This window comes from Jaculus jaculus, chromosome 11 (genome assembly GCF_020740685.1).
Source record: "Jaculus jaculus isolate mJacJac1 chromosome 11, mJacJac1.mat.Y.cur, whole genome shotgun sequence".
Lineage (NCBI taxonomy): Eukaryota > Metazoa > Chordata > Mammalia > Rodentia > Dipodidae > Jaculus > Jaculus jaculus.
Window position 1 is genome coordinate 27,455,966 of NC_059112.1, and position 27,386 is coordinate 27,483,351.

The following is a 27,386-nucleotide window of genomic DNA, read 5'->3' on the forward strand; positions in this document are numbered from 1 at the left end:
AAAAGGTTAGGAGTCAGTCACAGCGTTTGGCCTTGCTAATTGAATAGCCAAGAGAAGCCTGCCGTTCGCTGCAGCTTTTTACTCAGAGGAGCTTGGCCACTCTACAAGAGTTGCAAAGAATGTGAGGTGTGGGTGTGGGCAGGGCCCCGGGAGCTTAGTTTCAGTTTGCTTTTGGTAATAGCTCGCATATTTGGATCTTTAAAGAAGTGAACATCGCAAGGTGTGGTGGCACACGCCTTTGATCCCAACACTTAGGAGGCAGAGGTGGGAGGATCGATGAGATTTTGAAGCCAGCCTGCAACTATAGAGTGATGTTCCCATTGGCCTGGGATCCAGTGAGACTCTGCTCCCCCACCCCAAAAAAGAAGTAACATTATAAGTCTAACTTGTTAGCCTGTATTATGTGTAAGTTTCAAGCATCCGTCCAGACTTGAGAGCTTTTGTGGTCAACGCGAAGCCCGAAGGCCCACATGGAACATTAATTTCTTTCCTCGTCCTTGTCCAGGCTCTGGACCTCCTTTGTGAACTTAAGACAGCTAACGAGGTGTTTCACAGACAGCTCTTCTGCTGGGGCGACTCACTCACCTCACCATAACTCTTTCTCTCTTTATTCCTCAGCAAATGCAGATGTTTTAAAGGCCATGGTGGCAGACAACAGCGTGTGTGATGCTGATAGGTGAGTGCGCCTCCTCCAGGGAAGGGCTGGCTTGTCACTGAATGTCACTTGATGGATGGGATATTGAACAGCGGTTTTTCTTCACCTCCACTCACTGAATGCCAGAACACTGCCCTTGTCCACCCCCCCCCCCACACACAAGGTGTGACAACCCCAAAATGTCCCCACACGTTATCAGTGCCCCCTGCTGGACTGTGTCCTCCTGGCCGGGAGCTCTTGTGTCAGAGCATAGTGCTGGGGAAAGTGAGGCAGGGCAAAGAGTGGAAACATGGGCTCCTGGTGGGAGATTGGCGGAGTCTCCTGCCTCCACTGCCGGTCCCTGGGCTAGTGAACCGGGCCTGCTATATTGCCTGTAAAATGGAGAGAACCCCTGTGCCAACTTCCCTGGGCTCTTACCAGGAACACAGAGCACCTCTGGCCCTGAAGGGACTTTAGGGACATCGATAGCTAGAGAATAACCAAGTTGGTTGGGGATACCTGCCACCATCTGTTTTTGTATTAGTGGTTGTAGGTGGTGGTAATTGATCGCCAAATTCCATGATAATTCATTATAGCTCGCTCTATTCCCACCTAATTTTCTGTTTCTCCAGTAGGGAGCATGGATTGGCGCTGCTATATGCAGGGTGTGCTGTTAGAGAAAGCAGGGTAATCACACCATTGCCCCAAAGGCCTTATGGGAGGAGCTGGAATATGCTGTGGTGGAGACTCTGGGGGGCTCAGAGAGGGGTTAGCGAGGTTCATGGAAAAGGAACTGCGTGAACCAGGAGTGAAAGAGGCAGGGGCTGGTTGCAGAGAGAGGAACGTCTACCTGGGAATGGTTGATCTGGGGTGCTAGAGAATATGCAGGAGCGAGAAGCATCAGGAGGTTGAATTGAGATTGGGTGACATGCAGTGAGTTTGGGTCTTTTCATGTGGGCCATGCAACTGGCGTCTTCAGTATTAATGTTGGTCAAGCTGGCCATATACGACGTGCATGTTAAGCGGGGAGGTCCTGCAGAGGGCCGGGTGTTGGGGACAGGAAGCTCTGGGGTGTAGTAAGACCGTCTTAACTTCTTTTTTTTTTTTTTTTTTTTGAGGTAGGGTCTCACTCTAGCCCAGGCTGACCTAGAATTCGCTCTGTAGTCTCAGGCTGGCCTCCGCCTCACAGTGATCCTCCTATCTCTGCCTCCCAAGCGCTGGGATTAAAGGCGTGCACTACCATGCCCTGCTAATTTGGGGTTTTGTTGTGCCACTTGTCTTGGGACATCTGTAGTGGCTGTCATTGCACTTTGTACCCATTGGTACTTGGTCAATGCTTGTGGAATGAATACAGTTAAACATGAGCTCAGCTTTCTAATAAATACCAGGATAACGTTTCCCCCAGGGAAGGCCCTGCAGTGTGTTTGTATTTGAGCAACTTATAAAGGCCTCCCTGAATAGCACCTGGGGACTTTTGGCTGGCTGTCTCTGCTGCTCAGATTGTCTCAGTCATGCGTGGCCTGGACCTCTTCAAATGAGCGCAGATCAACGGCCTGTCAGCCACTCACTCAGGCGCTGGATTCCGCTGACCCCGGCTGGGTGTGCGGCTTCGGGGCTTAGGTGTCGGTTTCAGATGTCAGGCTCTGCAGGACTCGTTGCCCCACCTGTATCATGTGGACCAGAGGACTGAGTCCTGGTCAGTCCCGCCATGTCCTGTTCGTATTCTTCCTTTTCTAGCAGAAGGAACCTTGACATGTGCCTTGTGAAAGTAGTCCATGTCTGGCCAGTATACTTATGTTCTTTATATGTTAGCTAGTGTGGTCCGTCTCTCCTAACTTACCAAAGTGGTCTCGACTGTTAATTTTTTGAGGTAGGGTCTCACTCTAGCCCAGGCTGACCTGGGATTCACTATGTAGTCTCAGGGTGGCCTCGAATTCACGGTGATCCTCCTACCTCTGCCTCCCGAGTGCTGGGATTAAAGGCATGTGCCACCATGCCCGGCTTATTTTTTTTAATATATATTTTATTTATTTATGAGAGAGAAAGAGGCAGGGGAGGGGGGAGAATGGGCATGTCAGGGCCTCCGGCCACTGCTAATGAACTCCAGATGCATGCGCCACCTTGTACATCTGGCATATGTGGGTCCTGGAGAGTCAAACTGGGGTCCTTTGGCTTTGCAGGCAAACACCTTAACTGCTAAGCCATCCCTCCAGCCCCATGTCCTCATTTTTATGATGAGGATGTTAATACTTATATTATAAGTTTTGTGAGGGTTAACTAAAGTAAAAGATATAAACTTCTTAAACTCAGCTTTTTTTTTTTTTTGTTCGAGGTAGGGCTTCACTCTAGTCCAGGCTGACCTGGAATTTACTATGTAGTCACAGGGTGGCCTCGAGCTCATGGTGATCCTCCTACCTCTGCCTCCCTAGTGCTGGGATTAAAGGTGTGTACCACCATACCCGGCTAAGACTTAGCTGTTTTATTATTGTCACCAACACAACCAGGATCTGTTTTGAGCATCACTTTTGAGATATGTGTATGTGTGTATGTATGTGTGTATATATATACATATGTACATATATATATATGTGTATATATATACACATATACATACATACACACACGTACATATATACATACACACATATACATACATATATATTTTTTCTAAATTTAATTTTTTTCAAGGTAGGGTCTCACTCTAGCCGAGGCTGACCTGGAACGCATTCTGTACTTCCAGGCTGGTCTTGAACTCACAGCAATGCTCCTACCTCTGCCTCGGAGTGCTGAGATTAAAGATGTGCACTACCACACCTGGCTTACTTTTGGTATTTTGACCTGCAAGCATTTTTCCTTTGACTATTGCGTCAAATTGGATCCAGTATCTTGGCCACTTTAAGTCTTCCGATACTCGGCTGTAATTTTTTTTCCCTTCGATGGCACATATGTTCTTTAGCGTTCCAGGCAGACATTTGGCTATGCATGAGCAATTAGTCTGGCTGCAAGAGAAGAGCGATGAGGGTTTTTGGAAAGAAAGTTAATATAAACAGTCAAACAGTTTATTTATCATTCTTAGAAGCTCTGGCTCCTTCCCTAGATTTGATAAGGCACATTTATTTTTGTTGGGAAAGAATTGTCATTGTGTAGTGGTCCCAGGAGCTGAATGCCTGCTGCCCATGGTCAGTTCTCAAGGTTTATTTATTGGTAATATTGGAAGATGGTTTGTAAACCTTACATCATGGGGTTAGGGAAGGGCCTTCGCTGAATTTCTCTTTAAGTCACAAGCTTAGCTTTGCTCCTTTTCTCTTTTCTCCTCACCTTAGTCCTTTGACTCCCAGCACCCCCGGGAGTCCGCCTGTGAGCCCTGGGCCCTTGTCACCGGGAGGCACCCCGGGGAAGCACGTGTGCGGTCACCACCTGCACACGGTGGGCGGCGTCGTCGAGCAGGATGTGTGCCAGCGGTGCCGACACAAGCGGTGGCACTTCATCAGACCCACCAGCAGGCCCAGGGAGGGCCGGCCGCGGCGGCAAGGCGAGGTCACCGTCCTCTCGGTGGGCAGGTAAGGTTTCCGTGGAGCATGGGTGCCCTGGTGAGGGCTTTGCACTTTGCTCTTCAATGGAGAGTTAGGTTCTCCTCCTGGGCTTCTTAGATGTTTTCTTGTCTGCCTCCTGGAAACCTCCAACAGCAGAAAAAGCCTAAAAGGCAGCTTTTGAGATAGGCCAGGTGGGATACATTATGAATTAAGGTAAATAATCAATTACTCACTGTAACAGATGGTGCCCAGGCTCTCAGCTATGTCCAGGATACATGTTTCTGTTTCACTTGTAGAGATTCAGAGCAGGTGTGTGGCTCTGCACGTAGCCACCCAGAGCCCCGGGCCCCTTCCACGTGTGGCTCTGCAGCTAAGCAGGAAGCCTGTGGAGGATGCTCAGGAGGGTGCTCAGTGAGGCCAGCCTGGGACTGGCGCCTGTCTTTGGGCTCATAGGACACTGTCTAGAATCTATCACCTGGCCGCGCCACATGCCAGGCAACTGGGAAATGTTGTGCAACAGAGGACAAGAGATGGACTGGGACCAGAACTTTCCAGTTGGGGGTAACTACTTTCTTTGAGCTCACCTCTTGTGTGACCTGGGGGCCTCTGTCCCCAAGCATCGCTTCCCTATGACCCACGTTGGGTAGGGAGGTCTGACGATGTGAGCATGCTTGCTGGGGATGCGGATCCACTGTCCGAGGTTCATGCAGAAAGCGCCTTGCCGATGCCCCCCAGAAAAGCTGTGAGATGGTGGGGGAGGTTGGCCATGCTGGAGTCAGGCTGGGGAAGTGGTGACCGTCATGCCACCAGCTCTTCTGCTGCCACATGTTTGGAAGGAGTAGGCGGACACATTGCACCCGCCTTGTGCCGGTCCCGGCTTCACTGCTTACAGCGTGTCACTTCACTCTGTCTTTTCCCTCTGAGGAAAGAGAGAAGGTGGTTACACACCCGCCTCTTGGGGCAGCCGTGATGTCATGTTTTTTGTTTTTTTTTTTTTTTTTAAATATTTATTTATTTATTTGAGAGCAACAGACACAGAGAGAAAGACAGATAGAGGGAGAGAGAGAGAATGGGCGCGCCAGGGCTTCCAGCCTCTGCAAACGAACTCCAGACGCGTGCGCCCCCTTGTGCATCTGGCTAACGTGGGACCTGGGGAACCAAGCCTCGAACCGGGGTCCGTAGGCTTCACAGGCAAGCGCTTAACCGCTAAGCCATCTCTCCAGCCCTGTTTTTTGGTTTTTTGAGGTAGGTTCTTACTCTTTCTAGTCCAGGCTGACCTGGAATTTCACTGTGTGGTTTCAAGGTGGCCTCGAACTCACAGGGATCCTCCTACCTCTGCCTCCCGAGTGCTGGGATCAAAGGCGTGCGCCACCACATGACCACGCCTGGCAGATGGAGCCTCATAGAAAGGTTTTAGACCAGCTCGGGGAACTTGCTGAAGAAACGCTGGCTGTTTTTAAAATCGTTATCACTGTTTTCACTTGGCTGTGTGTCACCGTATGTCTCAGCAGCTGCAAGGACAGGACTGAAGGCTGTTTGCCTCTTATAGCAAAACAGTCCAACTCATGACCGGAGTTTTATTAAGAGTCCAAGTCATGGGAATTTATGAATGTAAATGGATGAGAACCTGAAGCAGTTTGCACAAAGCACCTTCTTTTTGCTTAAAAAAAGTGCTGAAAATTTTCAACTCAGATCCAGCATGCATTTTTCAATGCTCTGAATCCAGCTCTTTTTTGGCTGCTGGAAGCGATGGGCACTTAATCATGGCTGACTGGTTTTCGGCTGGTCTTACTTAATGGAATCTTCTAGTGGATGGAACAGAGCCATGTTCACGTTACCTTTCTTGTTCTTTTCCTTTCCAGAGTCATCCTGTTTCCCAGGGTTGGTGATCTCATGTTAGACAAAGGACAGTTTTATTTTAGATCATTTTAAGGGAAATTAAGACCGTAATTAGGAGTTATTATTGAAAGACTTTAGGGATTTGATGATGTTTTGGAAAAGATTGAATAGATTTCCTAAATGACTCAGTTCTTAATGAAATTCTCTTCATTAATTTCTTTAATCTCTAATGAAAATGAGCCCAAATTTGCCTTTGAAAATCAGAAATGACCCCTCCTCATCCTGTAAGCAGTTTGTACTAGTGAGTGCGTCATTGGGAGTCTTCTTTCTGAGTATATGTGTGCCGGAGTAGGGCTGTCTGGCGGGTGGACGATTTTGTGGGGTCTAGTGACTATTTGGATTATGACAGTCTGCTTTGTAAGCCAGTGTCCCACTGTCTTGCCTCCTGTGGAAATCACATCTGTGAGGTTCTCAGCATCTTGGCACATGCATTTTCCTTCCTTCCTTCCTTCCTTCTTTCTTTCCTTCCTTCCTTCCTTCCTTCCTTCCTTCCTTCCTTCCTTCCTTCCTTCCTTCCTTCCTTCCTTCCTTCTTCCCTCCCTCCCTCCCTGTCTCTCTCTCTCTTTGTATTTATTTATTTATTATTTTAGAGAGAGAATGGGTGCACCAGGGCTTATAGCCACTGCAGACAAACTTCAGCCACAAGTGCTACCTTGTGCATCTGGCTTACGGGGGAATCAAATGCCTTAACCCCTAAGCCATCTCTCCAGCCCCAGCACATGCACCGTCTAATGGCCACTGTGGTTGAGTAGAAATGAGAGGCAGGAGCATTTGTGGGGTGCCCGTGTCCCTAGTCTTGAGTGTGATTTTCTTTTCTTTTACTTTCTGTTTTTATCTATTTATTTGAGAGAGAGAGAAAGAGGCTGAGAGAGGGAGAGAAGAGAGAGAATGGGTGCTCCAGGTCATCCAGCCACTGCAAATGAACTCCAGATGCATGTACCACCTTATGCATCTGGCTTATGTGGGGCCTAGGGAATTGAACCTGGGGTCCTTTGGCTTTCCAGGCAAGTGCCTTAACTGCTAAGTCATCTATCTCTCCAGCCCACTGAGTGTGGTTTTCATTACTGTTCTCACTTTTGGCTGTGTTGGATGCCCTTGAGATTATATACATAGACACACACACTCATAATTCCTGTTTACTGGGACAGCAAAGCCCATGACACCTCCTTTTTCCCTCCTCAGGTTCAGGGTTACAAAAGTGGAAAATAAGGCAAATCAGAAGGAGCGGAGAAGTTTGATGTCCGTCAGTGGGACCGAAAGTGCCAACGGGGACGTGTCCATGACTCCCGTGAAGAGAGAGCGAAGTGGCACGAAGTAGCAGGTGAGCTGCAGTTTGGGCGACGTTGGGGCTGGGCTGCTGGGTGATGCTGCGGAGGTGTTGAACACCTTCCTCTGTGCCCACAGGAGTGATGTTAGGCAGGGAGGTGGGAGAGGTTTTCTGAGTCTGGCAAGACTTCAGGACGTTGAGCTGTGTTGCTTGTCTGCTCGGAATGCCTGGTAAAGAGGCTGCCACCCCGGGGCCTCCAGGACCTTGGCCTGGGTGCTAACAGCATGGAGCATTACATAAGGGGTAGTGGGGAGTGGTGAGGAGTGTGGCCAACTAGAATACTTTATTTAAATTTATTCATTTGAGAGAGAAAGGCAGATAGAGAGAGAATGGGCGCGCCAGGGCCTCCAGCCACTATCAACGAACTCCAGAAGTGTGCGTCCCCTTGTACACCTGGCTTACGTGGGTCCTGGGGAAATAAACCTGGGTCCTTTGGCTTTGCAGGCAAGCACCTTAGCTGCTAAGCCATCTCTCCAGCACCTTCCCCCTTTTTAAAAAATGGCTAGAAGCTTATTAAATTTTCTGTTTAAAAACCAAACAAAATCAGGCTGGGAATAGTGGTATATGCTTATAATCTCTTATAAGCACTTAAGCTGAGGCAGGAGGACCATGAGTTCCAGGCTGGCCTCAGTTACCTAGGGATACATTGTCAAAACACAACACAACACACACAGCACAACACCACACCACACCACACCACACCACATCAGTATACAGGCCAAATGATATGTATTCTTTCCCCCACCCCTGTTACATTTTATTTTCTTTTTCACAATTTATAATGTATTTCAGTCATATTCACCCCCCTTACTCTTCCTGTCCCCTCCCACTCCCACTAAACCCCTTCTTCCCATCTAGACCCCTTCTTTCAGTTGTGTGTGCTCATGTCCTACTGAGTTTACTTAAGGGTGCTGCAGGAACGTGCGTGCGGGCTTGGTTCCTTGAACATGGTCACCTTGCCATGGCTAAACCCCTGAAGAACATGGCTCCCTCTCCCAGCAGCTGTCACTGCCAGCAGCTCCCCTGGGAAGGGTGGGCGTCAGGAGCCCGCCCCCTGTTGACTGGCCTCATCTTGTGCAGGAGACCACACTGAGTTCCAGATGAGAGCATTCTTGCTGTAGGTAAATTGTAAGCATGCAAAACAATGTTTTCCTTTGAATTGGAGACCAATTTTCTTTGCTCTAAGAGGAGACCCTCAGTTGGAATGTTACTCCAAAATACTCAAGATTACTCTCTCCACCAAATACTCGGAAGCAATTAAAAAAATAAAAACCCACCGCTTCTTCATTTGGTAGTTTTAATTTTTTGGAGGCTGAAAAATAAAAGACAATGCTGTGATGAGTGGATGTTGGCTTACGTTTCATGTTCCACTCTTCTTTGTGGCGTGACGAGCTTATGCAGTAAAGGCCAAGGGCAGGGAGCGGTCATGCTCTGTCGGCTTCTGTGCAACCGGGGAGCCTGAACCTTAGGATGGAAGGGCCCGTGTGTACAGAGGGAGGAGCTGGGGGTGTAGAGCAGAACTTGACAGACCAAGGAAGTACAAGGCTGAACCTGAGGGCTGGGATCCGGCTGCCAGGCTCGGGCCCCGCGTCGGGCAAGGCACTCTAGCTTTTCCTGCTTCACTGTCAAAAGGAGGGATGCCACCTGCCTTGGAAGCTCCGAAGTGACCCGGATTTCTGTGGCTAGCACGGGAAGGCCAGGGCCTGGCATACTGGTCAGTGGTGTGCTGACGCTGTGAGTTCATTTGGTAAGGCTGAGCAAAGGGGAGGGGTCTACAGCTGCAGAGAGCTGAGGTTGTGGAGGTCCCTTAGGGGCTGTGCTCCTGAAATCTCGAGACATGGAGGCTCTGATGGCTTCTTGCTCTTAGCTCTGGCGAGCATGTGTTGGGACGATCTGTCCAATTCTTAATTTAGGAGCCAAATAATGTTTTATGTTTGTTTGTTTGTTTTTGTTTTTTCTTTCCTTTTTATTGGAGACAGCTTCACACTGTAAGGGTCAGCAGTAACCAAGACCACAGAGACCACTCTGAGGCAAAGATGGAAGCTTTTATTTGGGAAAAACACGAGCTGCCAGGACTGACTCTCAAGAGTGGAAAACAGCCAACTTGAGATTCCAGATAGTGGGTTAGATTCAGTTGGGGGAAGGTGAGGAAGGGAAATAGCTAGGGTGTGAGGTCAAAACAGTGACCAGGTATCTTGAGAGATAAGGGGGCAGGAAACCTAGACCTGAGGCATTGTTAGGCAAAGAAGGGATGATGGCTGGGCTGCTCCCTGAGGAATGTGGATGACCCACTTCCTTCTGTCTCTGTCGCCCTCCTCCTGTCCTCGGTGACTCCATTTTGTCCTGACCTAACACACACTATAGCCCAGGCTGCTGGAACTCACTATGTGGCCTAGGTTGGCCTTGAACTTGTGGCAGTCTTCCTGAGTTCTTCCTTCTGAGTGCTGAGGTTACAGGTGTACACCACCTCACCCAGCTTCGGGACCGTTTTTGAAGAGGAGAAGTGGGGCAGAAAAGGTTGTTTTTGGCTTCTCAGCTAGTAGATGACCTTGGGAAGGAAGCAAGAAGGAAGATCAGGAAAGGAAGAGGATACAAAGTGGTCAGTAACAGCGGGCGGTGTTGACTGGTGGTCTAGACTTGCACCCGTGCATACTTTCATAAATGAGAACCATCTCCTGACGGGGCCCACACCATCATTCCACGTTCATAGATGGGAAACTGATGCATACAGAGGGTAAGTTACAATCTGAAGGTCACATAGCTTGAAAGAAGATCTGAGATTAGTACCCCGGTCTCTGTCTGACTATACCTACCTTTCCTTTGTTTGTTTGTTGTTGTTGTTGTTTTTGTTTTTTGAGGTATGGTCTCATTCTAGCCCAAGCAGACCTGGAACTTACTCAGTAATACCAGGCTGCCCTTGAACTCACAGTGATCCTCCTCTGCTTTCCAAGTGCTAGGAGTAAAGGCATGTACCACCATGCCCCACTTTCATCTACCTTTCCCTCTCCTAGGGTGCTTTTTTTGTTTGTTCGTTTTACTTTAAAAAATTATTTATTTATTTATGTGAGCGATAGAGAGATAATGGGTGTGCCAGGACCTCTAGCCACTACAAACAAACTCCAGACATATGCACCACCATGAGCATCTAGCTCATGTGGGGCCTGGGGACTTGAACCTTGGTCCTTAGGCTTTTCAGGCAAGTGCCTTAACTGCTAAGCCATCTCTCCAACCCTTTTTACTTAATTTTTTTTTAATTTTACAATTTTTTTTTAATTTTTATTTATTTATTTGAGAGCGACAGACACAGAGAGAAGGACAGAGAGAGGGAGAGAGAGAGAATGGGCGCGCCAGGGCTACCAGCCTCTGCAAACGAACTCCAGACGCGTGCGCCCCCTTGTGCATCTGGCTAACGTGGGACCTGGGGAACCGAGCCTCGAACCGGGGTCCTTAGGCTTCACAGGCAAGCGCTTAACCGCTAAGCCATCTCTCCAGCCCCTAATTTTAATGTTTTTAATTTGAGAGAGATTCAGAAATAGGCAGGTAGACACAGAGAGAGAATGGGCATGCCACGGCCTCCAGCCACTGTGCACTCTCTTGTGCATCTGGCTTACAGGGGTCCTGGGGAGTTGAACTTGGGGGCTTTGGCTTTGCAGGCAAGCACCTTGAATGTTAAGCCATATATCTCCAGCTCCCTTTTTGCTTTTTATAAATTTTTATTTATTTGCAAGTAGAGAGAGAGAGAATTGGCACACCAGCGCCTTTAGCCCTTGCAGATGAACTCCAGATGCATGTGCCACTTTGTACATCTGGCTTTATGTGGGTACTGGGGAATTAAACCCAGGTTGTTAGGCTTTGCAGGTGAGTACCTTAACAACTGATCCATCTTTCCAGTCCCCTAGGGTGCTTCTGAAGGGGGAGCCTAGACCCTGAGGGGGAAACATTTCCACTCAGCATCCAGAACTTCATGGTTTTTTTTTTTTTTTTTAAAGATTTTTATTGATTTATTTGAGAGTGACAGAGAGAGAAAGAGGCAGATAGAGAGTGAGAGAGAGAATGGGCGCGCCAAGGCTAACAGCCAGTGCAAAGGAACTCCAGATGCGTGCGCCCGCTTGTGCATCTGGCTAACATGGGTCCTGGGGAATCGAGCCTCGAACCGGGGTCCTTAGGCTTCACAGGCAAGCGCTTAACCACTACGCCATCTCTCCAGCCCTAGAACTTCATGGTTTGAGATGGTAGCTGCTACTCAGCTGTGGCTCTTTACATGGAAATCATTCCAAAGTAAATATTTAGTTCCGCCCTTGTGCTAGTATGGTTGCAAATGTTTAGTAGGCACAGATGGCCAGGGTGTGCCTTGGGACATTGCCGACACAGAACAGGTCTGTCATCAAAGAGTGTTTTACTGTAGAGCAGGTGGTATCTTTGACATTGGGGGTAGACTGCTAAGTGACCTTGGAAGTCAGCGAAACCTTCTGACTAAAGGCAACAAGGACTTGCCTGTGTGGAGTGGAAGCACCTACTATTCAAGTGTGAGGCCCGGCTGGGAAGTATGGGTCACACTGATGTGTGTTTGACTCAACACCCGGGGATTGGGTTGATGGATGGAGCAGGTTGATTACTTGAGAAGACACCGATCTGTGACGGGGGCGGGTGGGGGGGAGGGCAAGGTGATCCTCACGGCACATTCAACTCTGGTTGGAGCCACACCAAGATGCAAAAAGGCTAAAAGAATTAGGATTGCTCATGTGGCTTTCTTGGCTCTGATCCTGTTAGTATCTGACTGCAGGAATTCGCTCTAACCCGGTGGAGTCCTAACCACATGTAAATGGTGTACAATTTGATATTCTCTGCAAAGCACCTTGTGACCCAGCAGAATTATATAACTGCGTGTGATCAGAATGCATGAGATCAAATATGAACTCATTTGGAAATCATACCTCCTCTTTCCTCGCGTGTGAAATAAAGATATTAAATGCACTGCTTTAAGGCAAGAGATAGACTGGGATGGAGTTGGCTCTCAGTGGAGGATAGAGATAGTGTATTGTGCCATCCAAATCAGATGTACCCTGGTGGTCTTAGGAAGGGAACATATTCTTTGAGAATTCAACTTGCTGTAGTTAATTTTGAAAGAAAAAAGAAACAATTAATTCTGAAAATTCTTAAGTTCAAACATGGACAGGTCAGAATCCACGGAGACAGTAATTATTGTACAGGCAGGCTTTGACAGGGTTTTATTATAGCCTGTGTCCTCTGGGCAGTGCTATGTAGGTGATAATGAGTTACACATATTGTAGATAAAGGTCTTAAGCAGAGTTTAAATGATGTGTTTTACAGTTCTCACATCCAGGTGCCACAGCCTTCACAGTGTGTCTGAGCAGTCGAGGTCTCAGGCTGTGAGGAATTATCAGCTGACACAAAGTTCTCTTGAGAAAGGAGGTCTGAGATAGCCATTGGTGTTTTGCATTTCATTAACACTTTTTGGGGGGCCATTTTTCTTTTATTTCCTAAGGAAGAGTATGCTTGCAGTATTTAATGTGCCTTGATTGTCAACAAAGAAATCCTGAACATTTTTCATTTGGGCACAGTTCATCTCTGGTTCTAAACTGAATCCGTCTCGTCCTGACATGTAGCCAGTGAAGTAGCCCGTGTGCTTTATCCAGCTGAGTACAGTCTATAAACTTGTACTTTCCCTCCAACATGTCTTTTTCAAATGCAGTTTTAGTCAGGCAGTTTTCTTGCAGTGCCTCATTTTCCTGAAGATTCAAACATTCAAATGCCACTGCAAACGGACTCCCTCCCTCCCTCCCTCTCCCTGCTTGGGGTTTTGAGCAGAAAGTACACTGAGTATAGTCAGTTCCCTGCATCCACAGGCTCCTGCACCTGTGAATTCAACTAACGGTGAATGGAGAGTATTTTTAGCAGTATTGTGCCTGTACTGAACATGTTCTTCCATGTCATTCTTCCCTATCCAAATGGCGCAATAACTATTTGCATGGCATTTACCTTGCATTTGTTATTGTAAGTAATCTGAAGGTGAGTTAACGTTTACAGGAGGATGTTGTGGGTTTGATGCAAATACTGGGCCATTCTACATCAGGGACTTGAACACCTCAAATTTGGGTGTCCCTAGGAGGTGCTTGAACGAATCCCCTTGGAAACTGAGAGACCACTGTATGAGTGTTCGGAACCGAAGTCTGTCAAGACTGGGCCAGTTCTCTGTCCCTCTTGTCTTTGCTCTTTTACCAAACAATCTGCCGGGTGCTCCCTCTTCCCCATTATTCTCCTCACTGTTTGGCTCCAGCTTGTTTTTGTCGGAGCTAGCTCTAACTTACACTCTGCTGGGTTTATTTTGGCATTGCAGTCAAAATGGTTCCTTTTTTTCCCCTCACAGAAAATGTGCTTTGATTTCGTCTTAGAAGAATAAGCTTTTGTTCCTCGCAGTTAAACCAGCGGAGTTGCTTTCGGTCTCCAGATGTGGCTGCCTCGTCTCCCGTGGCTCTGTGTGTAGCTCTTGCAGCTGGCGCTCATGCTGCCGCCTGCAGGGGGTGCTTCCAAGTATGGCAGCCCGGGCCCCTTCCCCGCTTTCTCACTGTGTCCTTTTTTTTTTTGAGGTAGGCTCTCCCTCTACCCCAGGCTGACCTGGAACTCATTCTTAGTGCTAGGCTGGCCTTGAATTTACAGCAATCCTCCTACCTCTGCCTCCAAGTGCTGGGATTAAAGTTGTATGCTACCATGATTGGCCCAATGATTGCATCTTATTGAGAATATTGATCTGGTAAGTTTACAAAGCAACACTTCACATGCTTTTATTTTTAGTTAATTTTTAAAAAAAGTTTTATTTATTTATTTGAGAGAGTCAGGGGAGAGAGAGAGAGAGAGACAGAGAGAATGGGCATGCTACTTCAGACGAACTCTACGTCATCTTGTGTATCTGGCTTATGTGGGTCCTGGGGAATTGAACCTGAATCCTTTGGCTTTGCAGGCAGATACCTTAACCGCTAAGCCATCCCTCCAGCCCCATATTTTTAGCTAATCTTTAACTTTTGTCCCATTTCTAAATTGGATTGTTTAGGTTTTGTTTCCATTGAGTTCCTTATAGATTCCGGATATTACCCTCCTGTTGTGTATGTGGTTTGCAAGTGTTTTCCCTCAGTCTGTAAGTCCTCACTGCACTCTGCTGTTTCCTTTGCTGAGCAGCCGGGCGTGGTGGCGCACACCTTTAATCCTGGCACTCGGGAGGCAGAGGTAGGAGGATCACCATGAGTTCGGGGCCACCCTGCGACTACATAGTGAATTTCAGGTCACCCTGGGCCAGAGTGAGCCCCTACCTGGAAAAACAAAAATCCAAAACAACAACAAAAAATCCTTTGCTGAGCAGAAGCTTGTTATGTTAGCCTTACATGGTTTGTGTTTGCGTGCATGCGAAGACACCCCTGGGCCCTCAGTCCTCTTGTTCCTGCTGCCTGTGTAACTGAGGGCGTCTGGGTTCTCCTGGCTCTGCCTCCCATTGCCATAGGCTCATTGAGGTTACAGATGTGTGTGCCACTTTGTATCTGTCTTTACGTGGGTGCAAAGGACTCCCAACTCAGGTCAGTAGGTTTGCAAGGAAGCACATTTAACCACTGAGCCATCTCCTCAGCCCACATAGGTTTAATTTTAACTGTGTCATTTAACTAGCAATAATTTTATTTAAATTAAATTTTAATAATTAATTGTAATTAATTAAATTTAAATTAATCAAAATTAATTAAATGCCTTAAAATTTTTTTGACTGCTTGCTGTATAGTCCTAGTTGGTCTGGTAATTACAATGCAGCCCAAGCTGGCCTGGAGCTCACAGTATTCCCCCTGCCTCAGCCTGTCAATACTGGGGTTAGAGGTATACGCCATCATTCCTGGCTTGCTTAACTTTGTCAAGACTCAGGTTTTTTTTTTTTTTTTCTTAACATTTTATTTATTTATTTGAGAGAAAGAGAATGGGCACACCAGGGCCTCTTGGCACTGCAGCAGACTCCAGACACATGTGCCACCTTATGCACCTGGCTTTATGTGGGTACTGGGGGAATCAAACCCAGGTCCTCAGGCTTTGCAGACAAATGCCCTAACCTCTGAGGTATCTCTCAAGCCCACCCGTCAGTTTTCTCATCTTAGTGCTGGTCTTAAATGACACGATCTGTTGTACAGTTCTTATGTCAGTCCTTAGCATGGTCATTATTAACGAGCCCCTCGTCACTGCCCACATTTTCATGCCATTCTCAGGGATCTCAGGTACCCAGCCAGTTCTCAGTCTCTCAGCTTTTGGTGCTGTGAATCCCTTTTTTATTTCTTAGGAACATGACAGTTTGGATTCTCAGGACATCCACAAGTAGATAGCATTTGGTAAGTCCCTTAGGAATTTGAGCTGCTTTTCTTGCTTATGTTAAGGAGACTTTAGAACTAACCCCTCCTCTCACAGAGGTGGAATCAAGCAGAAAACAAGGCGGCCATTGAAGGGCTTTGTTGACTGTCCAGTTCCGAGGAGGTCTGCTGTGGAGGGCTCTGAGCCCGTTCTGCCCTTCGCCAGGGTCGGCTTGTTGGCACTTGCTGAGCCTCAGGTGCCCCTTGCTCAGAGCAGAGGCGAGCGTTCCTGCTCTCGCGCGTGGTGGCAGGAGGGCTTGTCCTGGAGGCTGCTGGGGTCGGCCCCTGACGTCGCCCTCTGGTTTCATTCTCTCAGCTGCTTTCCTTTTTCCTTTTCAAAAGTCTCCAGGGAAGGAGAGGATGATGGGAAATGCCAGCCTCCAGTAGTTAACTTATTGTTTTTCTTTCTAGCTTATCATTTTTTTTTCATGGAAAATTTGTATTCATTTATTTGCAAGGAGAGAGAGAGAGAGAGAGACAGAGAGAGAGAGAGAGAGAGAGAGAGAAAGAGAAAGCCTGGGCGCACCAGGGCCTCTAGGCACTGCAAACAAACTCCAGATGCATGTGATACTTTGTGCATCTGGCTTTATGTGGCCACTGTGAGCATCGAACCTGGGTCATTAGGCTTTGCAGGCAAGTGTCTTAACTGCTGAGCCAACTCTCCAGCCCTGGAAAAGATAGTTTTTTAAAAAAATTATTTTTAAAAATATTTTTTTGTGAGAGAGAAAGAGGCAGACAGAGAGAATGGGCATGTTAGGGCCTTCAGCTGCTACAAACGAACTCCAGATGCATGCGCCACCATGTGCATCTGGCTTATGTGGGTCCTGAGAATGGCATGAAAATGTGGGCAGTGACGAGGGGCTCGTTAATAATGACCATGCTAAGGACTGACATAAGAACTGTACAACAGATCGTGTCATTTAAGACCAGCACTGGCTTATGTGGGTCCTTTGGCTTTGCAGGCAATTGCCTTATGCACTAAACCATCTCTCTAGCCCCCCATTTTATATATATATATTTTTATTGACAACTTATATACTTACAGACAACAAACCATGGTATTTCCTTCCCTCCCCTCCCCTTTCCTCTCCCACTTTCCCCTTCATAGCTCTGCTCTCCGTCATATCCCCTCCCTCTCTCCATTAGTCTGTCAGTTAACTTGACGTCATCATCTTTTTCTCCTATTATGAGGGTTTTGTGCTGCGAAGTCTTGGATATCGAGGCCAAATTCTGTCTGGACAGTTGTAAGTAAGGAGTTGTACTCTTCCTTTGGCTCTTATATTCTTTCTGCCACCTCTTCCGCAATGGACCCTGAGCCTTGGAGGGTGTGAGATGTTTCAGTGCTGGACACTCCTCCGTCCCTTCTTCTCAGCACTGTGTTGCCTTTTGGGTCATCCCAGTGATCATCACCATCTGAAAAGAGAAGCTTCTCTAACCAGAAGTGAGAGTAGCATTAATATATGAGTATGAACATTAAGTGTAGTGATTTCAGGGCAATTTGGTGAGAGTAATATATGCATTTATCCAGACAAGAGCAGGCTTTATACCCCTAAGGCTCATGACCTCTCCTGCCATAGGCTTTTGATTAAGTTTTTAGTATCAGGCACATATTCCCTCCTATAGACTGGGCCTTCAGTTCAATTAGAGAGCAGTTGGTTTCCCCCAGAGCAGACATCCACTATTGCACTCATTCAGACATTTGGCCTGTCTGGACAAACTTGAGGTTTCCAGTGTCCACTGTTTTCACTGCTGATGACTTCTGTCTCCCATAAGACTGCATACAGTGCAGCTTTTTTTTTTTTTTTTCTTCCAGCTTTCAGTTTGCTGGGTTACAGGGAGAAGGTATTCTGTTCATCACCACCTTGATTTCTCAGTGACTTTGCCTCTCAGGCATGTGACGTCTTTAGCAATACGGTCTTACCATCTCTTTCTCATAGGGAACCAAAGGCCTTGGCAATAGCCTGTAATGTTTTGGAGGCAACATAGACCTCCCTGGCCAATGACTCACTGGGAGGTATCCCATCACTGGCACTGAAAATTTTCTAGTAACAATCTATGGCATCTGGATGTGCCATTATTTTAAAAAGTAGATTTCACATGTCTTATTCAGAATATCTTGAATTTTGATTGACTCTCCCTCCCATCTTTCTTTTATATAATCTCTTCCCCTGACATTGCTTAGGCCTTTCCCCTCCCTGTAATCTGTTCTTCTATTTACGTATATACAATACCATTCCCTTAAGACCTTCCCTCTCCTCCCTCCCTTATAGCCCTTTCCTAGCTAATGGGCCTCTGCAACTGATTATTGGTTCCAGATCACACAAAAAGCTGTACATTTTTAGCTAGGATCCACATGTAAGAGAGAACATGCGACGTTTGGCTTTCTGGGCCTGGGTTACCTCACTTAGAATAATCCTTTCCAAATCCATCCACTTCCCTGCATATTTTATTATTTCATTTTTCTTTACTGCTGAATAGAACTCCATTGGGTAGATGTACCACATCTTTATTATCCATTCAACTGTGGATGGACATCTGGGCTGGTTCCATTTCCTAGCTATTGTGAATAGAGCAGCAATAAACATGATTGGGCAAGTATCTCTAAGGTAGTGAGAAGAGTCGTTATGATATATGCCTAGGAGTGCTATAGCTGGGTCATATGGCAAATCTCTTTTTAGCTGTCTCAAGAACCTCCACACTGATTTCCACAATGGCTGTACCAGATTACATTCCCAACAACAGTGTAGAAGGGTTCCCCTGTTACCACAACCTTGCCAACATTTACTGACATTTCTTTTCTTTTCTTTCTTTTTTTTCTTTCTTTCTTTCTTTCTTTTTTTTTTTTTTGTTTGTTTTTTTGAGGTAGGGTCTCACTCTGGTCCAGGCTGACCTGGAATTAACTCTCTCATCTCAGGGTGGCCTTGAACTCATGGCAATCCTCCTACCTCTGCCTCCCAAGTGCTGGGATTAAAGGCGTGCACCACCGCGTCCGGCATTCATTTCTTTTCTTGATGGTAGCCATTCTGACGGGAGAGAGATGAAATCTCAAGGTAGTTTTAATTTGCATTTCCCTGATGGCTAAGGATGTAGAACACTTTTTAAGATGTTTATATGCCATCTGTATTTCTTCCAGTGAGATTTTCAGTGAGTTGTTTGATTTCTTATTGTTTTGTTTTTTGAGTTCTTTATATAGGATATTAATCCTCTGCAGATGTGTAACTGCCAAAGATTTTCTCCCATTCTGTAGGTTGTCTCTTTGCTCTCTTCACAGTGTCCTTTGCTGTACAAAAGCTTTGTAATTTCATGAGATCCCAGTAGTTGATTACTGGTTTTATTTTCTGAGCAATTGGGGTTATATTAAAAAAGTCATTTCCTATGCCAATATGTTGAAGGGTTTCCCCTACCTTTTCCTCTAGCAATTTCAGAGTTTCAAGTCTGATACTAAGGTTCATGATCCACTTGGATTTGATTCTTGTGCATAGAAGCCCCCCATTTTTTAAATCAAAAATTCCACATAGGCTGGTCATGGTGGCACATGCCTTTAATCCCAGCACCCAGGAGGCCGAGGTAGGAGGGTCACTGTGAGTTCAAGGCCACCCTGGGACGACAGAGTGAGTGCCAGGTCAGCCTGGGCTAGAGTGAAACCTTACCTTGAAAAAACAAACTAAGAAGTTTCAGATAGGATGAAAGACGCTTGATTTAATTCACTGGCCTTACAGAGGCAATGAATATAAATTTGTAAGAAAGACTCTGCTTGCGTGAGGCCGGGTCTGCGCTTCTCAAGGGAGGTGTGCTTTGGCCGGTGCTGGTCCTGCCCAGTGTGGTGGCGCTGCCTGCGGGTTGGGCGTGCAGAGAGGAGGAGGGGGTGCAGGAAGTAGCCTCTGTCCAGAGCCTGCTGAGTGGCGAACAGGCAGGAACTGGCCAGAAGAGCAAAGAGCTGAGTGAGGGCTGGACACTCCAGAGTAACTTCTGGAGTTGTGGGAAGTCAGATCCCTACTTGTAGATGGAGCAGCCGGGCCAGAGGGATTGGTTTTCCCCAGACCTCAGGTGGGCTAGTGAGGAGCTCGGATGGGAAGAAATCCACACTCTGAGGCTTACCTGCTCAGTGGTCCTGGAAGGCAGGCGGGCTCTGTAGTCCCTGAAAACAAAACAGAAACAGGTCTTTCCCATGTAGGCCATGGGTTCACACTGGTCCTGACTTTCACTATGGGAGAGTCTCCTAAGACTCCTATGGGAAATTTTTTTAAGGACTTTCTTTAGTTTGTTTGTTTATTTATTTATTTATTTGAGAGAGACAGAGAGAGAAAGAGGGAGAGAGAGAGGGAGAGAGAATGGGTGCGGTGCTCCAGGGACTCCAGCCACTGCAAAGAAACTCCAGATGCCTGTGCCCCCTTGTGCATCTGGCTAACGTGGGTCCTGGGGAATCGAGCCTCGAACCGGGGTCCTTAGGCTTCACAGGCAAGCGCTTAACCGCCAAGCCATCTCTCCAACCCGGGAAATTTTTTTAAAACAATATTTTATTTATTTATTTATTTGAGTGAGAAAGAGAGAATGTGTGTGCATCTGGGCCTCTTGCCACTGCAAACGAATTCTGTATATGTACACTACTTTGTACGTCTGGCACTAGGGAATCAAACCCTGGTTGACAGGCAGTCTGTCTGTCTTTCTCTTTCTCCCTCCCTCCCTTCTTTCCTTTCCCTTTCCTTTTCTTTCTGTGTGTGAGAGAGAAAGGAGCAGATAGAGAGAGTGGGCGCACCAGAACCTCTAGCCACTGCCAATGAAGTCCAGGTACATGCACCCCCTTGTGCATCTGGCTTACATGGGTACTGGGGAATCAAGCCTGGGTCTTTAGGCTTTGCAAGCCTAAGGACCTTAACCACTAAGCCATCTCTCCAGCCCCCATTACTGGTTTTTTTTTTTTTTTTTTTTTGCTGTTGTTATGGACATACTTAATAAGTAAACAGCGCATGTTGGTACCATCCTTTCCCTTATTCCTGCCCCTTTTCTCTTATCTCTTTATCCCTTATCCCTTTATCCCTTTTCGTTGGGGATACAAATCATCCCCATGGGGATTATGGGTCATGTGTTGCGGGGGCAGCCATCAGTTATGGGGAAGAGGCAATGTCTCTGTGCATAATGCCCCAACTTGTGGCTAATAACCTTTCCACTCCCTCTTCCATAAAATCCTCTGAGCTGTGTTGGGAGCATTTTAAGTCTACTTCAGTGATGGGCTTTTAGGAGCCTCTGGATCTCTGGTTTGGTAGGTGTTGAGTGTCCTCAGTGTCTATCTCCTCCACCCTTGTGCTGGTATCAGGTTCACTGAGAAATCAGCACTCTTGCTCATTTCCCCAGTTCCTCTGTGGTTCCAGCTGGGGCCCTGATGAAGTGTGCTGGGTCACTTCTCTCCTCAGGTCCCACTTCCATATGAAAAAGAGAAGCAGATTCTCCACCAGAGAGTGAAGTCAGAACATGTTAAATGGGATAATCATTATTAGTTTAGAGAGAATTTAATGAGTGTAGAGCCTCTTATAGCCCAAGATTAGTGGGAGCTTGATATTGGAAAGCAATTTCATTATCTGGATATGATGCTGACTTGTTTCTCAGTTTGAGATATGGGTTCCTTTCCACTAAGCAGATCTGTTAGCCAATCCAAGAGAAGCTGGTTACCCACCATGGCTGTGTGCCACTATTGCACTGTGTGAGCATCACGTCAGGTTGTTAGCTTCTGAGTCGATTAGTCTCCGAGTTGCTCAGACATCTGTTGGCCACTTTCCTCCAGTAGTTCATGTAGTGCCTTCTAGTACTAGATGGCTGTCTGGGGACTGGCTCTCTTCCAGATACCAGCCAGGTCTCTCCATGTTCTGCATTGACAGCATATGGTGTATTTAGCAGTAGGGTCATGCCATTAACCGCTGGTGGTTAATCAAGTGCTGTGACAGAAGTCTGTCTTGTTTTGGGAAACCTTGTAGGTCTCTCTGATCAGGAGCTCACTGTGGGTGTTAACCACATCCTAGTACTGGGAGTTACAGGCCAGCACCAAAGGAAAAGAAAGAAGAAAAAGAGGGCTGGAAAGATGGCTTAGCGGTTAAGCGCTTGCCTATGAAGCCTAAGGACCCCAGTTCGAGGCTCGGTTCCCCAGGTCCCACGTTTGCCAGATGCACAAGGGGGCGCACGCGTCTGGAGTTCGTTTGCAGAGGCTGGAAGCCCTGGCGCGCCCATTCTCTCTCTCTCTCCCTGTATCTGTCTTTCTCTCTGTCTCTGTTGCTCTCAAATAAATAAATAAATAAATCTTAAAAAAAAAAAAAGAAGAAAAAGAAAGAAAAGAAACAGGAGAAATTTAAGATTAGGCTTCATTCCACTCACTCCAGGGCCCTCCAATTCAGGTGCTCCCCCTAAGGTCCTGTTGAGGGTTCAGCCTTTCAGTCTGTCTTCCAGGATATAGGATTTTATGGTGCCAGTTCCACTTGGGCTCATTTTTGCATTCCCTTCGCACCCTTCCCCTCCCTCAAGCCCTACCCTCCCTATTGTCCAGGCCTCGACATGCCTATTAGTTATGTCAGCACCTCAGGCTGATCCAGGTTAGGAACCACAGATGAGTGAGACCATGCGACAGTTCTCTTTCTGTGATTGCGTGAGTTTGCTGAAGATGATCTGTTCCAAGTTTGACCATTTTTCTACAAATTTCACTGTGTCATTTTTTTTTTTTCTTACTGCTGAGTAGAGGAGCTCCATCATACCACATCTTGGTTATCCATTCATCCAATGATGGGCACCTGGGTTGATTCCAGTTCTTAGTGATTATGAACTGAGCATTTATAAACATGGTTTTGGTATTAGGGTGATACTAGATCTATAAAAGGAGTTGGGGAGCTTTCTCTGTTTCCAGTTATGTGTAACAATTAGAAGAAAATTGGTTTCATTTCTTCCATGAAGGTTTGATAGAATTCGGCTGAGAAGCCATCTGGTCCTGGACTCTTCTTTTTGGGGAGGTTTCGATCACCTTTTCAATGTCGATGGGTGTGATAGGTTTGGTTAGGAGATTAATCTGCTCTGAGTTTAGCTTTGGTAGGTGGATTGTGTCCAGAAATGTATGTATTTCTTCCATATTGTCCAGTTTTGTGAAGTAGAGATTTTGGAAGTAAGTCCTGATGATTCTTCCAATTTCACTTATGTCTCTTGTGATCTTCCAATTTCACTTATGTCTCTTGTGATCTCTCCTTTTCATTTCTAATTTTGTTAATTTGAAGCATCTTTGCTTTTTTTTTTTTTTTTTTTGCTTGATCAAATTGGCCAGGAGTTTATCAATCTTGTTTATTTTTTGAAAAAACCAGCTGTTTCATCAATTTTATTAATTATTTTCTTATTTCATATTCTTTAATTTCTGCTGTGATCTTGATTAGTCCTTTCCATCTGGAGCTCTTTGGGTTGATTTTTTTTTTTTTTTTTTTCAAGGTAGGGTTTCACTCTAGCCCAGGTTGACCTGGAATTCACTATGTAATCTCAGGGTAGCCTTGAACTTGTGGTGATCCTTCTACCTCTGCCCCCCAAGTGCTGGGATTAAAGGTGTACACCACCACACCCATCTTTTTTTCTTTTCCTGTCTTTAGGTGGATGGTTAGGTTATTTTGTTTGAGTTCTGTCTTTGTTATTAAGGTATTTAGTGCTATGAATTTTCCCCTAAGGACTGCCTTCATTGTGTCCCATAAGTTTTGGTATGATGTGTTTTCATTGCCATTCAATTCTAGAAATTTTACAATTTCATTTTTTATTTCATTCACTACCAGTTTATTGTTTAAAAGTGTTGTTCAGTCTCCAGGAGCTGATGGAGTTCCTGGCACATCTCTTGTTAATTTCTAGCTTTATAGCATTATGGTCTGATATCATTCCAGAAATTATGTCTATTTTCCTGAACATATGAAGGCAGGCTTTATGGCCCAATATATGATCTGTTTTGGAGAAGGTTCCATGGGCTGCTGAGAAGAATGTATATTCTGTAGATTTGGGGTAGAATGTTGTGTACATGTCCATTGGGTGTAGTTGATCTGTGATGTTGTTGAACTCTCTTACTTCCTTGTTGATTTTCTGCCTGGATAATCTATTGATGATAGTGGAGTACTGAAGTCCCCAACTTTGATGGTGCTGGTGTTTATTTCTGTTTTGTTGTTAAATTGGTTTTGTTTTATGAATTGTGGTACACCTGTGTTTGGTGCATATAGATTGATGATTGTGATATCCTCTTGTTTGGATCATTACCCTAACGAGTAAGAAATGGCCTTCTTTGTCTCCCCCCCCCCTCCCAAGGTAGGGTCTTGCTGTAGCCCAGGCTGACCTGGATTCACTATGTAGTCTCAGGGTGGCCTTGAACTCATGGCAGTCCTCCTACCTTTGCCTCCTGAGTTCTGGGATTAAAGGCATGTGACACCACGTCTGGCTTCTTTGACTTTTTTGGTTACTTTTGGTTTAAAGTCTATTTTATCCAATATTAGTATAGCAATACCTGGTTGTTAATTATTTCTGTATGTTTGGAATGTCATTTTCCACCCTTTCACCCAGAGGAAGTGTCTGTCTTTAGCGGTGAGGTGGGTTTCCTGAAGACAGCAGATTGAGGGGTCTAATTTTCTGATCCACCCGTTAACTTGTAATCTCTTGATGGATGAATTAAGGCCATTAATGTATAAGACAGTAACTGTCAGGTTTGATTTAATCCCTGCCATATTGTGGTGCTTTATGGGGTTTGTCTTTTTCTTGGACTTTGTACTTTTTTGAACCTTCTCTAGGTTTGGTTATTGTGGTCTGCTTCTTGTAGGCTCTTAAGATTGGTTGTTTGACTCTTCTGTGTGGAGAATTTGCTGAAGTACTCTGTAGGTTTGGCTTTGTGTTCATATAGTTATAGAGCTGACTTGTATTGTGGAAAGCTTTTCTTTTACCATTGACTATGAGGTATACTGTTGCTGGGTAGAGTAGTTTGGGTTGGAAGCCATGGGTTCTTAGACTTTGCAGTGCTCTCTTCCAGGCCCTTCTGGCTTTCACGGTTTCCATTGAAAAATATGAGGTAATTCTTATAGGATTACCTTTATATCTAATGTATTATTTCTCTCTTGCTGCTTTTAGGACTTCCTTTTTATTTTCATATTACTTAAAAAAATATTTATTATTTAAGAGAGAGACAGAGAGACAGAGAATGAGCATGCCAGGGCCTCTAGCCAGTGCATACCAACTGCAGATGCATGTGGCTTTATGTGGGTACTGAGGAACCAAGTCTTGGTCCCTAGGCTTTGCAGACAAGCACCTTAACCACTGGGCCATCTCTCCAGCCCTGTTTTGGTTTTTGAGGCGGTCTCATGCTGTAGCCCCAATCTTCCTGCCTCAGCCCCTTAGTGCAGACATGACCAGTCACAGGCACCATGCCTAACGGCAGACTGAGTTCCATGGCCGCTGGTTCACAGGGTAAAGGTTGAGATGCATGTAAGAACACACTGGTGGCGGTCGTCTGGAAATGGCAAAAAACTAAAGATGGACCCTTTGACTGAAACCGAGTAATTCCAACTGTATGTATCACGAAGGAGTACAAAGACAACCATGGAAGCTCTTCACCCAGCTTCCTTAATGGAAAAGGCACTGGTGAGAACCGTCAGTGGGCCGGGGCTTAATTCAGTGACTGGTCGCTTATTCATGGAACAGTGGCGGTGTGGCGAGAGCGTAAAATGTTCTGCGAGTCTCTGAACCCTTGGTCCCCGGCTGCTGGCACTGTTGCGGGACCTTGGGCAGGTGCAGCTTTGCTGGACGAAGTGTGTCACTGGGGTCGGGCCTTTAGTCCGGCCCCACCTCCTGTTCTTTCTCTGCTTTCCCTCTGGTCCGAGGAGCAGCCCGCCTCCACCCCTGCGGCCATCCATGCCTTCCCCACCAGGATGGGGGTGTCTCCACAGGACTGTAAGCCCCAGTCGACCTCTGCCCTCTCCAGGTTGTCTGTGGTGAGGACTTGACCACAGTCATGAGAAAGTGACTGAAGTAGATAGCATTTGGCTTCAGCTTTCCAACCCAAGACAATGACATATTTACTTGGCTTGCGTTTTGTTGCTTTTGTAGAGCTAGGGATCAGACCCAGGGCCCTCATGCATGAAAGCCAAATATTCTCTCAACTGAGCTATATCCTCAGGCCTCCGCAAATGTTCTTATAAAGAGTCCTTTTTAGTTTCTGATGGTGGTGGCGGGTGGAGATTTGAAGTAGCAATTTGGGTTTTCCACTTCCCCAAAGATACCACACCTGGTATGGTTTTAATGAGCTGTAAAGGACAGCTGCTGAAGAATGCTAATGTGATGGTTATGAGCAAGGATGGGGTCGTAAATAATGACTCTAACAACTCATCTGTGGAGGCTATTCGCTGCTTGGTTCCATTAAGTACTGTGTGTGGATCATCTTCAGCAAAACGCCCAGCAGCCCTGCTAAAGAATGCTATCATGTGGTCCACACTCAACCCGGAGTCAATAGGGCCTGGATTTGAATCCAGGCCTCTGGCTTCAGATCTTTTGTTAGCCTTCTGTCTTGCTTGCTGACTCCAGAAGTCATTTGAATCTACTGTAGAATGCTCTAAGTGGAAAGTTCTAGATAAGATGAATAGGGTCTGTGTAGCCCAAGATGGCCTTGAATTTGTGACCATCCCCCTGCCTCAGTTTTCTGAGTGCTGAGATTACAGGCATGAGCCACTGCACCAAGCTGGAATGAAAACCCAGAGGAAACATCACATTCCAGACCTGACCTCTCTACCCTCAACTTTGTTATTTTACTTGATACAAAAATGCCTGCCTCCAATAGCACAAGAAGACAGGCATAAAAATAGCCAAATACATAGTTTCTAGATAATGGCCTGAAATTCTCACACATTTTGAACTTAACTTTCCTTTCAGGACTGTTTTTATATTTCCTCATTTCTGACCCTTGCAGCTTTTTCCATGCTCGAATGTTACTGGCTGACTCCTTCCCAAAAGTAGCCTCACACTTGACATTAGTCAGCTGTATGTGGTCTAGAACACTGCTGCTTTCCCTTGAATTAAAAACTTTTTCTGGGGGCTGGAGAGATGGCTTAGTGGTTAAAGTCCTTGCCTGTGAAGCCAAAGGACCCAGGTTTGACTCCCCAGAACCCATGTAAGCCAGATGCGTAAGGTAGGGCATATGTCTGGAGTTCCTTTGCAGTGGCTAGAGGGCCTGGTGCATCCATTCTCTCTCTCTCTCTAAAATAAAATAAGATAAGATAAGATAAAATAAAATAAAATAAAATAAAATAAAATATTTTAAAAAAAACCAAAACCTTTTTCTGGTGTGGTGGCACATGCCTTTAATCAATCCCAGCACTCGGGAGGCAGAGGTAGGAGGATCGCCATGAGTTTGAGGCCACCCTGAGACTCCATAGTGAATTCCAGGTCAGCCTGGACCAGAGTGAGACCCTACCTTGAAAAACAAAACAAAAAAAACTTGGCGTATGTCATTTGAGGGGACAGTGTTTCATTACCTTTTTAGCTAAAGGAGTAATGATCCTTTTCCCAATTCCTCTCCTTGGGAACCCATTTCCTCATAGCCACTATAAACCAGTATGGATATGGCA

General features: G+C 46.1%; 1 protein-coding gene across 3 annotated transcripts in view; it reads left to right on the forward strand.

The window, feature by feature from the left end:
- The window catches only part of Rell1 (RELT like 1), a 93,987-nt gene that overhangs the window by 62,941 nt on the left and 3,660 nt on the right, over positions 1-27,386 (forward strand). For all 3 annotated transcript variants that reach the window (XM_045130289.1, XM_004656111.2, XM_045130290.1), the window contains exons 4-6: positions 619-676; positions 3,958-4,194; positions 7,249-7,387. In XM_045130289.1, the coding sequence (XP_044986224.1) occupies positions 619-676; positions 3,958-4,194; positions 7,249-7,384 (431 nt within the window). In that variant the 3' untranslated portion in view covers positions 7,385-7,387. The remainder of the gene's footprint in view (positions 1-618; positions 677-3,957; positions 4,195-7,248; positions 7,388-27,386) is intronic.